We start from the raw sequence: 12,982 nt of genomic DNA, 5'->3' as shown, positions 1-12,982 counted from the left end.
TGAGAGAAAAACGCCTTGAATTGGAGAAATAGCAAAATCAACCATTAAAATAATTGCTCCTAAATTAAAAATACAATAAAAACAAAAAACATACAGTCGAATTGAGAACCTTCTCCTTTTTTGAAGTCGATTAAAAAATAGGTTTATTCGTAAATTATTAATAACCTCGCAGGACTATATTACTTACTTACATCATAAACAATAACTTTTGTATTATGGCGTTTAACAAAACATAATAAATTTACCAAAAATAAACTTTTAAGTGTACGCTGTACGATCTGACACTTTTTAGATCTGTATTTAATAAGTTTATACATGCAAGTGAATAACCCGCGCTCTCCGGCGTTTTACACAGAATTATCATCCTTTAGAGCATTGGTTTAGAGCGATCTATTTAAATAGCTTTATTTTTGTACGGAAATAAATATTGATGATTAAAAGTCATGAAACATAAATAGTTATTTACGATGTTAGTAGTATCGTCCTACGAGGTTGTTAGTACTTTACAAAGAACCCTGTAATTGATGACGCACAAGTCGTGCGCCTGATGGTAAGCTCGCGTGCCACTCAGAGTTTTAAATTGCAAAGACCTGAGGGGCACTGCCAATGCGACCTTCAGAAACAGGTAAGGTGACAGTTGCTTCCTTGGACGAGCTTTTTCAAGAGTAGCTCTACTGCTACTAAATGTATGTTAATAGACCAGCAAGCCGCCTAACGGACCGATCCACGTAATGGAAAGTGATGGTAATATTAACCTACAGTTAATGGTGATGCTGAGGCAGTGGATTTAACATTAAAAGACGAGCCGGCCTTAGGACAGAAGATCTAAAATCACGTCTCTTCGGGATTACTCTCCTTCCTCCATCTAAGCTTTTAGCTTTAAATAGGTGCTTTACAAGTATCTTTACAAAATTCTGGTTTATTTGATTAAAATCTTTGCTATTATGCGACTTATATAAAAATGTAATATGCGTCACAAAATCAACATTGAATGAATAAATTTCTTGATAACATATGGGAGAACTTCTTGAACTTCATTTTGTGACGACCAAGTCACAGACGTCATTACAAGAACACAATAACGAAGAACATCAAAGGTACTCACTCTAGATATCGTCGGTAAAGTATTTGAAAGTAAAAACACGAGTATCTGACGGTAACCAAAGCCGGAAGCACTTTTTCCCATTGCGTAAAACTGACTGTTTTCGTCCTTGTAAGAATTCACCTTTAGGCCAAATGCACAAGAGGCTATCACGTCATTCGCGTATCTGCTCGTTAGGTCTTTCACATCAACGTCCAGGTAACCCTCTGCAAACACAAGGAACTATAAAAATACTGATATTATCATAAATTACTAACAGTTAACTAATATTATGAAAAGGTTCAAGTGCTTTGAGATATGAAATCGTACATGACACTGCGGATCTTTAGCTAGTAATAAATACTATAGTCTAAAAAAATCATTATGCGTTGCAGCGCAACAACGAAAGAAAAAACGTATCGAAAAACGTTCTTAGGGTTTCGTGATAGGTACACATTTGAAAAAAAATTACTTTTTTGGGTTCTAAATCATGTACATTTGTGTTTTCAAACAAATCGGGCCCTTTACAGGTAAAATAGTCATACATATTTAGTAACGTTTTGTTGAAGCGCCAGTCATTTGACACTGAAGAAAAATTCAAAAACCTTCACGACAAAATGATAAATGTCCAAAATCCACTTACGTTTAGACTCCTTGATTTTCTTCTGAAGTGAGAGGAATAATTGATCACCAACCTCCACCATTAGTGGCAGCATCATTTTCATTTTGGAGCTGGTGAAAGCAGGGCTGAGAGTCGACCGCATGTCCTTCCATTCCTGACCTGTTGATCACGTGTTGTAAAATTGATGATGGTATTTTTTCATATTTTTGTTCGACACCAAAAGCAGTTAGCGTCCTAACCTTTGAGTTACCCTTAAATCCGTTACTTTCCGATGTAACGGCATTTAAGGTTTCCTCTACAACTGCCAGCTCACCTACCAAGTCCAGACAAGCTTGATATTTGTGTTTCAATTATAGAAAATGATAATTTTGCTCTTCCGTTTTTAAAAGAAGTGTATATTTGGGAAGATATTTAATGTGGTCCATATTCATACCAGCATTACACACATTAGATACCTGTTAAAGATAAAATACTCCTCCCAAACATGGGGTCCGACTCTTCATTGACAAAATTATTGTGGTCGAGGAAGTGCTCGTAGTCCTTGACACCAATTTTCTTGATTAGCTCGACATCTCTCACCAGCAGACGCGGCGTCAGGAATTGGAACCCGCCGTAGAACCTAACATAATAATTGAATATAGCAGTCACATCGTTTTATCTATTTATCGAAAAGTAATTTTAGTAACTTTTGTAAGTGAAGACAAATCAGTAGATAGTATTATAATATGTAGCATTATAATAAGCAGCATTATAATATATACTACTATTAAGAAATCCATAATTAACAAATAAATGTATATTATTCTTCACATGTGCAACTTTACTTCTAAAACACGACACGAATTTAAATAAATTACATCTTCAAATAGGAAATGAAACTATTTTTCCGGATTTAAATCGCGTATATTTGTTTTTTCAAACAAAATGACGTTTCGGGCCCTTTACAGGTCCCATGGTCACGGTTGACTGAGGTGGTACAGTCTTCAACCAGTTAATAAAAACAAATATACGCGATTTAAATCCGCAAAAATAGTTTCATTTCCTATGTGTAACAATCGCGAAAACCTAAGAACTCGATATACATCTTCAAATGTTAAAGTCTGCGCCAAAATAATTTGAACTCTCAAACTAACCAATAATTGAACGCCATACCATTCAAATAATAGAAAGAGATCTGTGATAGTCATTTTTTTTGATAATATTAAGTGATGGGACTAACAAGTCGTGCGCCTGATGGTAAGCTTCACGCCTGTCCATAACAATTGCAGTGCCACTCAGAGCTTTATATCGGAAAGCTCTAAGTCACCCTGAGACATAAGTTGACCAAGTCCCATAAGCCTGTAATTTCACCAGCAGCCTTACCCTTCAAAACCGGAACACAGTAATGCTGACATCACTGCTTGGCGGCAGAAATAGGTAAGAGGGCAGTACTTCCCTTGACGAACTCTCACAAGGAGCTCTACGAAAAATCACTTATGTACATTAAAATGGACGTTATTTGGGATAGGTAGGTAGAGGTATATTTATAAAAATTTTGAATTTTTTTGTTGGCATTTTTCTAAATATTCCGAGAAATTGGTGGCTGCAGCAACTCCTCGCTAAGTTTAGATAAACATAATCTACCTTACTACATATCCCAAATAATGTCAATTTTTAATCTACTAAAGTGATTTCTCGAATCGAAAAAATCTGGGACAAAAAATGTAGTCGCAAGGGAGTCTCCACTTACTGTCTCTATTCTTCGAGGTTCAGGTAAATATACTCTATTTATCTAACCTATTCCGATCGCTGGTTTATGATAAATAAATGAACATACAAAAAAATTTTCGATCCGGCTGGAACCGAACTAGCTTAAGCTGAAAAACAAAGATCTGCATCAAGCATATAGAGAAAATCTGCAGACTCGTCCCGAGAGTGGTAGCCACGGTTTGGCAAAGTCGCTGGTTCGAGTCCAGTCCAGTCCAGTCCACAAAGAAATTTTTCTTAGTGTTATTGTTCGATTTTTCCATCAATAATAGCAACAAACTAGAGGAGTATTTTCCCAAAAAAATGTAAGAATGTCATCGTTGTAAAAGTATCATGATAACTCAATAAAATAAACAATCAAATTTATTATTTTAACAACACGGAGTTTTTAATTCAGCAAAGCGGGAACCCACATTAATTTGACAGTCTATCTTAGCCATCAGATTGTCTCACTATAACTGCACAGAACGAGCACAGAAGTTGAAATGTAGAAATACGATACGTCACGATCTTGACGCATGGACGCGGAAAATATTACCAATTGAATAACTTTGCTTATAGAAGAAAGAAAGGGCTGGATCGAGGTCTTTGCCCAAGAACGGGACACCTTACAGGCTTATAGAAAAACGCGGTACCCGCCGTTTACACACTCAGCACGACACTGGTTATACGCAACGCATTAATGATTTTAAACAAAACTATAAAAACTTTAACAAGGACTCACATTTTTTTAGTATCTTTATACATTAGGTTATTTACATGTTCCAATAACGGTGAATTCTTAATTATGTTGCTCGGTATGAAATGACAAAGCTACTGTTGTTCAAACTTTTAAACTATTGGATGTTCGTGGTAAACATTTTGAAAAACAAAAATGTCCATAGTTTAAAAATTGGTAATTTCAAAAAAAGACTAAACATCACATTTATTCTGGCCGGTGGCTGTATATCAATAGAAACGACAATATCCTAAATGATGAAAGAATGAATATAACCAGATTGATAGAAAATATGTTATGTTTTAATTCAAAATGTATAATAAGGTCGAATACATTGCACATTGGGAAAACTAGGAATTCACGAATATATCCGAAAGCTGTTGTCGCGAAATATATATTGAAGTGTTATTCGTTTATGTATTTATGACAACGAAATAAGAAACTTTATTGTCATTGTTTTAGGTAAAAACCTTAGAATAATAACGCATAGATTAGTAGCATAGAATAGTTTCATATCAAACAAACTGTCACAAGTGAGGCAAAAATCAAATTCATGTAGGCTAGTTTTAGTAGTAGGTTAATTCTCGGTTTTAGTGAATATTTATATAAAAATACAAGTTGAAAAGCGTTACTTCCTTGTGGAATGTGATGTATCTATTTTACGTTTGTCTGACGTATTTTTACACTCATTTACCGCATATTTCGTCATTTTTAGCTAAAATTCTGGAGCTGTTCGCGGTGCAAGTTGACCTTGAGCACTGAAGGCCCGCCCGCTCGTGTGGGCCCATTGGGCGCGCTTCAATTTGCCTCACTTAGCGTGTGCGGACTAGGTTTCTATGCGTTATTATTCTAAGGTAAAAACATTATTACAAATAAAATATATGATACAAATATTCTAAGCACCGTGTACTTTACCTTGTTAGTTTATTAACTGTGTACTTACCTCTGATCAGGAAATTCTTTGTAAATTCTTACAATTTGTTCACTAATATGCTCTCGCTGTAAAACAATACTAAACGAATTTCCGAAAGGCGGGATTATTCTGGGTGTTTTCACACCCCGCCTTTTAAAGAAGCTGTAAACTTGCCGAAAGTACAAAAGCACTGCCGCCGCGAGGCAACCCAGCCATATCCAGACCAGCATCTGGGAAAATACTCTAGATTAATTTGAAATTATTTAAAGTGAAAATGGAATGGTTTCTATTGTACCACATTCACATGGAGTATACATTAGACTATCCACAAAAAATTCGTGAAAACATCATCTTCATTTGTTATTCAACTTTTTGAATTGTAAATTGAAAATCAAAACAAGTTCTTTGGTATTGCTATTGCATTTACAAAAACTTTTTGATTGTAAGTCCAGAACAATCCAATAAAACCCTATGATGCTACTTTTGTTTACTAAATCAAATTCACAACTTATCCAAGATTACCAAAAACTGTCGGTTTAAAATCATCAGACGCACAAAAATCCTTAATGGCATTAAATCCCTTGTGTTGTGCAATAAAGGTTAAGAAATAATACGATTATCAAAAACAACCAGAGAAAAAATTACCTTCCTGGTTTAAATACACTGAATTCAAATAGTTCAAAGTATTATATAACAAAGTTTGGTCACTACTACACATCGACGTGTGGCTTGTAGAGAGGTGGACGGGTGATCAGAAGGAACGCCAAAATGTTACTAACTTCGAACCAAGGAGAACCGCTTAATAAGTAAAAGAGGCTCGACTGAGCGTATTTATCCGGGAGATACAAAATTATTATTGCTGTATATTGATAATACAATCTATTTTATTTCTGATATCAATCTAAATGGACATTGGAATTATCTGCATGCGAAAATAAATGTTGGTGAACAAAATACAGTCAAGGCAGCTTATGACTGTACATTGGTTAACAAACTTTTTTGTCTCGTAGACCACGTGTAAATTATTTCTGTTTTGCGTATAGCGCCCATCTTTTTTTTATATTTTATTTTTTTTACTCAGTGCAACATACTTTGGTAAATTAAGCACTAGAAAAAAAAATTAAAAAATTAAGAACATTTATAAAAAAAACACATGCTAAATTTCATACATTAATCTGAACGAACAAATTAAACTCCATGCCTTATTTCTTGTGAAATGTTTACCTCATAGGTAATTTATGTCTACTTGCATACCTTATCTGCATAATGTGGATTATTCCACTTATGAAATGCCAAAATTTTTGTAACGATCTTCCTAAACGGGTTCCTCTCTCGATGAGAGACGGGACGAACAAGTCGTGCGCCTGATGGGAAGCTGCACGCCTGTTCATAACAGTTGCAGTGCTATTCAGAGCTTTATATCTCAAAGATCTGAGGGGCTCAGCTACTGCGTCACCTTGAGACATAAGTTGACAAGTCCCATGTGCTTGTAATTTCATCAACTACTATGCATACTTTAAGAGTCATCGGTCTAGAAGACCAATAATTGTATTAGTGGATATTATCAATTTCTGATCTTCTGTACTAGATACTATCAGACAACATATACGACGCACAGGGTTATCAAATGTACTCTGAGTACACATGATTAGCATAGACCTAAAGCCAATCATTAAATCCAGAGACCTGAAATAACGTTCAGAAATTTTGTTCTGAAGTCAGTTCAGGTAAAAACATCTGATCTTTGAGTACTTGGTACTTGGTACTTGGTGCAACGGGCTGGTATCCGCAACTCGACGACAAAGTGCCTATTTTGCGTGTGGTGGGTACAGGGTCCTACTCGTGCCACCCAAGCTCCTCCAGCAGCCTCCTTGGTTTGCTGAAACCTTCGGGGAGCGACCTTGGCACTCCAAGGTATTTTGCTCTGTAGTTGGCCACGCCGGAGCACTGAAGTAGGATGTGCGCAGCCGTTTCCTCCCCCTCCATGCACGCTCTGCATAGAGGGCTGTCTGTGATACCTAAATTGAAAAGGTGTTTATGTATGGACCATGACCCGTTAGGGCGGCAGTTAGAGTGCGAAGCTCTTGCCTTTTAAGTTTAATTAGTATTCGAGATAGATTGGCATTGAGCGTTGGGAGTGCTTCCCTCGCCTGTCTACAAACCGTAAGGGTGTGGTCTTTGAGTATTACGAATATCTAACAACGTTCAAATTATAGTTCGTTTCAATCCGTTTAAAACAAAAAGTAAACAAACAAGTCACTGGCCCGACCATAGACAATTTAGTGATGGCCAATTTTACTACCAACTACAAATCAATTAATTAATTAATTGAAATAATCATTTTGTGAAATTGAGTCATACTAGCGGTTTTTGTTAAAGCATATGTAAAATTTCCGAAATTTTAACTTTAAATCCTTCCTTCAAATCCTTACACTTAGATACTCGTTCGATGGCAATTGAAATTTTCGATTTACTAATCGATTACAAAACTTTAATTGAATGAACTGAATGTTTTTTCCTGTACAGCGCTATGCAGCCAGAGACTATTCACACATCTTTAATAAAAAAATAACCTCACTTTTTGACTATCATTTTTCAAATACGTTTTTACGATGTCATTCAATTTGAATGAAAAAAATATTGTTGGAAAAAGCGATGAGATACCAAATCAAAATTTTCGAAATATACGTAAAATTGTTACTTATTTGATTTATTGGCTGGTTAGTTTAGAAATTCATCCGAGCAGTTTTGTTTACATTTTGTTTAAAATTTATTGGAACTGACTGTAGAATATACGTTATTTCTAGCCCAAAATATATATATAGATTAAAGATAACAAACAATTAGATATATTTAATTCTAAGTGGCACGTATTTAAAAAGTCCAGTTAAAGTATAAAAATATTTTATGTGTTTGTACTAACATAAATTTTGTAAAATTATAATTAATTAACAATAACTTTTCTAAACGTGCCATACACGCTCCTGGTTGGCATTTAGTAGCAGTAGAACTCCATGTGAAAGAATTCGTCCAGTGAAGTACTGCCACCTTGCCTATTTCTGCCGCCAAGCAGTAATGTCAGCATTACTGTGTGCATCTTACCAGCACAAGCTGGTTATTTCTTTCCCTGCAATGACAAGCTTATGCTATATCTGACGCCTATATTTCGTAATAATGTTTAATTTAGACGTCTATTGTCATTCATTTTAATAGCGTCTCGGAAAGTAAGATGATAGAGAAAGGAAAACGCGTGACAGAAAAGTTTATAATAGGGACACATGTACGACGGAGCTCATGAAAAAGAAAAAAATGCAAACGGATCTTATAGCGGTTTTAGTGGATATTGTGGAGAACAACTCATACAGACTTTAATACATATATATATATATATATATATATACACTACTACTGACAAGAGAGTGAATGTTTTGAGTAGGTACTATACTAGGAAATGAAACTATTTTTCCGGATTTAAATCGCGTATATTTGTTTTTTCAAACAAATGTCCCATGGTCACGGTTGACTGAGGTGGTACATTCTTCAACCAGTTATGTCTAATATTGATGCAAATCTTAAAAATTAATAATAAATTGAACTTAATAAAAATTCATTCAATAAATTAATTTGTAAAACTTAATGTAGCGTAAATTGGAATGTTTTCTTAGTAAAATTAAAAATAAGATATTTAACTAATAACTATTGTAACTATAGTGAAAACATAGGGTGGTTTGCATCAATATTAGACATAACTGGTTGAAGACTGTACCACCTCAGTCAACCGTGACCATGGGACCTGTAAAGGACCCGAAACGTCGATTTGTTTGAAAAAACAAATATACGCGATTTAAATCCGGAAAAATAGTTTCATTTCCTATGTGTAACAATCGCGAAAACCTAAGAACTCGATAGGTACTATAATATTGGGTTTTTTAGGCAACAGTATTAGGTTTCATAAAAGAGCATACCAATAACGTTTTCCTTACATTGCAAAGCAATGCTGACACGCCACTGTGTTATCATAATCATTGAGTCTAATTAGATAAAAATAGATCTTAAGATCTTTTGCATGATAACAATGATGTATGTATTCAATCTATCTAAAAAATTATATGAATTTTGACATTTTGTTTATTGTACACAATGATTGCGCAAAAAAACGAATAATAAAGTAATCTTAACATCTTTTGCATGATAACAATGACTACGTGTTTAATGTATCCAAGACAATATTTAGAGATTGATTTACATTAAGATACCAACTTTAACAATTACCTTGTTCTACACAACGATTGCGCAAAATTTTTGTAATGTTCTCTTCTCCTATTGTTGACATTTTATTTTATTTAAAAAATTCACATTACAGATAAACGTAAACTAAACTTGAGTTCAGGAACAGAAGGACAAAATATTTTCTTTTTTTTTATTAATGGCTTTGCATTGGCATTTAACCAATGAAAGTGTGGGAAAGCAGAATTACAGATTATGGAAGAAATACGAAATTTGGATAAAAAAGGATATGGTGGGTTGGATAAGTGGCTAGCTATTATGTATCGGTATATGTATTAAAGCTTGATATATTATTTTCGAAAAATACAGTCAGTACATTATAAACATCTTTGTTACATGAATACAATAAACTTGTTTTGAAGGTGGGGAATGGGACACTGATGGAAAGTATCGTGGACAATTGAGGAGTAGGAAAAGAAGATATGATTTAGGTCCCCATAGGCCCCGCATGAGCATGCAGGATCAGCTACAATTTTTTATAATTGTTAATACAAAGATCGAACACTCAGAAAAAATTCATTTGATCCAGCCGGATTCGAACCTACGTCTTTTAGCTTACCGTGCCTGACGCTATACCAACTAAGCCACGGAACGATCCAGCGGACCTCACGAATTTTTCTATGTGCTTGCGTCGTGTCTTTGTATTTGGTTTTCCAACGACTTTTTAGTCGTAGCGCCATCCATGAGAAATTTATGAAAGATTTCTCACCCAGTTAGTACCTTTACAGCTACCAGTCCTGGCGAGAGATGTCGCTATTCGCTGTATTTTAAATTTTTATTTAGAAGCGTAACGCTTCGTGCGAATTCTTGGAATATCCACGATATAGGGGTGGAACCCCAGCCTACACCTGGTCCCCCGGTGATGGAAAAGGGAAGGCGGAATTAATTCGTGCAATTCCCTCGGTACAGCTGAAGCAACTGTCCTGATGTAAGGTAACGCCTCATCCTGGAAGGAATGCTAAGCCTTTTGGCTGCATTTTTGGCCATGGATCATATGTATCTGCCGAAGTTCAAATTGGACGACAGGTCCATTCCAAATAACTGGAGACAGTCAGCTATCAGTACAGATTTATTACGAAAAGTTGGAGTCAGGTCAAAGGGACTCCGTTTTGTAGCGAATAGATACGCTTGCGTTTTAGTAGCGTTAAATTTGACAACATTGGCATCATCCCAATCGGTGACAGCATCAAGTGTCGAATCCTAACGACTAACCATGGACTCTCGACAACACTGGATTTCCCCTCCACTGACATTTGCATTGGTCAAGTACAGCAAATGTACCTGGAATTAACATATCATTGATATGCAGCAAAAAGAGAGTTGCAGACAGTACGGAACCCTGAGGAACTCTGAGCCTCTATCGCCCGATGTTCGGAAGAGTAGCCTTCCAAGACCACTCAAATAGAACGTTCCCTCAAGAAATCCGAGATCCAATTAAAAAGGTCAGTGAGAAGCCCATAGGAAGGAAACTTGCTTAAAAGGCTTGGTGCCAAAGCCTGTCAAAGGCTTTAGAAATGTCCAAAAACACTGCAAGTGCTTCTCCTTGCTACTGTATAGCCTCGCTCCATATGTGACAGGCATACACAAGAAAATCCCCAGTAGATCGCCCTCGTCGGAATCCGTTCTGGCGATCACTGAGGAGATCGTTGTCTTCAAGGTACGACCTTGAAGAGTTGTTAAGTACACGTTCCATAGTCTTGCAGAGTATGGAAGGGACTGAGATAGGTCTATAGTTGACAGGGTCAGCTCTGTTCCTTTTTTAGGCACAGGTTGCACGTTTACAAGCTTCCACGACCTGGGAACTATACCAGTCTCAAGTGAAACGTAAAACAAGCGTGTGAGGACAGGAAACAACTCTGGTGCTCAGTTACGCAAGACTATTGCTGGGATACCATCTGGCCTGCTAGCTTTAATCACGTCTGAATTTCTCAGAGTACTAAATCTTAGTTTTAATTCTAAACAGGTGCCCTGCAGTTGTCACGTGACTACGTCGGAGCTTACAAATAATGGAGGTAGTTTTTTTTACTAAACCATGGCTTGCGAGGGATAGACTCTTGAATCAAGCGGACGTGCTTCCCTTTGAAGATATCTATCATCCAGCATCTATTCCATGCCTCGAATAATCGTTTCGGTAGGTTTACTAGATCATGGTTATAGTTCGCGTAAGAATCAATGTCTCCATCTCGAATAGCTTCGTTTGCCAGCCTGTCAGCTTTCTCATTGCCAGGGATGACCGCATGGCTTGGAATCCAGCAAAAGCGACGGCGTAGGCCTTCGACGAGCATTGGAAGAGGAGATTTCTGGTTTCAAAAATAACAGGGGCTTGTTTATGGCTTTTAAAGGAAAACCGCGTTACAGATATTACTGCTTTTGACAGTCTCATTATAATCACATTTTCAATGACTTTCAGTACGCCGAAGCATTCACCTGTTTAGACCGAGGACTCTGAAGATAATTTAACTTTTTGAATTATTTTGTATTGTGAATGGTAGATTCTCAAGCCAACACAAGAGCCATATGCTATGAGGCATCTGTGTAGACTACATCTACAGCTTCAATGTTCTTAAACTTCTAAAAGCTTTTCACAAGTCAGGGTTCCTCTTTATGTCAACAATAACTGAAAGAGCTTACTTCCCCAGCAAGATGGTGGAATTTATTCAATAGAGGATGGTGTTTTATTTGTAAACTACGATAGACGAACCTATTACTTAGATATCGTCTTCTTAAATTAAGAGGTGGATTGCAGCATTCACCTTGTAGGCATAGTATTATGCTGGATTTCATTAAGAAGACATCAAATGAAAGTTTTAAAAAGGGTTAGGGAAGAAAGAAATTGAAGTATAAAAGAGGGTAAATGTTTGGACATTTGTTACATTATGACGAATATGTGAGAATTATAATTGAGGGGGAATAGAGGAAAAAGAAAGAGGGAAAAACCAAGAACGGCGTACAGTGAGCAAATAAAGAAGAACATCAAAGTGAGCATCTATATGGAGCTGGCTATGAACCGCGAGGAGTGGAGGAAGCTACACTGACTAGAGCCTGACTCTTACATAGGATATGGTAGTAAAAAACATATTCACATTATAAAAAATATTCACACACTATTCCTATTAAGAGTGACGTAACACTCGATATAACGCCCTCCAAGTTTTTGATGCACCTATGCTCTTTTCTAGATTTCCATGTTTACCTTTATTTTCAAGGAGTCATATTATATAACTTATCCCAAAAGCAACTTTGTATGTATTAACGTTCTGAATACGGCGATCAGTGCAAAATGTTACACTAAGGTACGATACATGTACCGTGCGCCTACGCAGATTTGATACTCATTTACGATTATTAATTATTTACATTTTTTTAATTACGCAACACACTTCTCGAGTGGAGATTTGCATTTGTTTTTTATATATGATCCAAATAAAGCCAAGTGTTCACTAGGCAACAAAAGTTGCCCGTTACGTACGTTAAAATTTGTTTAGCAAACATCCATACTGTATCATCTAGCGACATAAGAGCGTGCAACACAAGATGATGCATCATAAATATTGTACAGCAAAATAAACTCATTAAAAAACTTTCTTTAAAAAGTTCGCATTAAGCAACAAAAAA

The 12,982-nt window shown here is 36.1% G+C and overlaps 1 protein-coding gene across 1 annotated transcript in view; it reads right to left on the bottom strand.

The window, feature by feature from the left end:
* LOC113233928 overlaps positions 1–5,838 on the bottom strand; it is a 33,024-nt gene extending 27,186 nt beyond the window's left edge. Inside the window, exons 1-5 of the mRNA XM_026469163.1 lie at positions 5,726–5,838; positions 5,111–5,310; positions 2,159–2,322; positions 1,725–1,862; positions 1,106–1,308 (exon numbers count right to left, since the gene is read on the bottom strand). Coding sequence (XP_026324948.1) covers positions 1,106–1,308; positions 1,725–1,862; positions 2,159–2,322; positions 5,111–5,310 — 705 coding nt within the window. The 5' untranslated portion in view covers positions 5,726–5,838. The remainder of the gene's footprint in view (positions 1–1,105; positions 1,309–1,724; positions 1,863–2,158; positions 2,323–5,110; positions 5,311–5,725) is intronic.
* Positions 5,839–12,982: the final 7,144 nt, after the last annotated feature.

The sequence above is a fragment of the Hyposmocoma kahamanoa genome, unplaced genomic scaffold, assembly GCF_003589595.1.
Source record: "Hyposmocoma kahamanoa isolate Upper Pololo Valley unplaced genomic scaffold, ASM358959v1 80, whole genome shotgun sequence".
NCBI classification, from domain to species: Eukaryota; Metazoa; Arthropoda; class Insecta; order Lepidoptera; family Cosmopterigidae; genus Hyposmocoma; species Hyposmocoma kahamanoa.
Note: the sequence above shows the minus strand (reverse complement) of the source record. Positions and strands in the feature narration are given on the sequence as shown.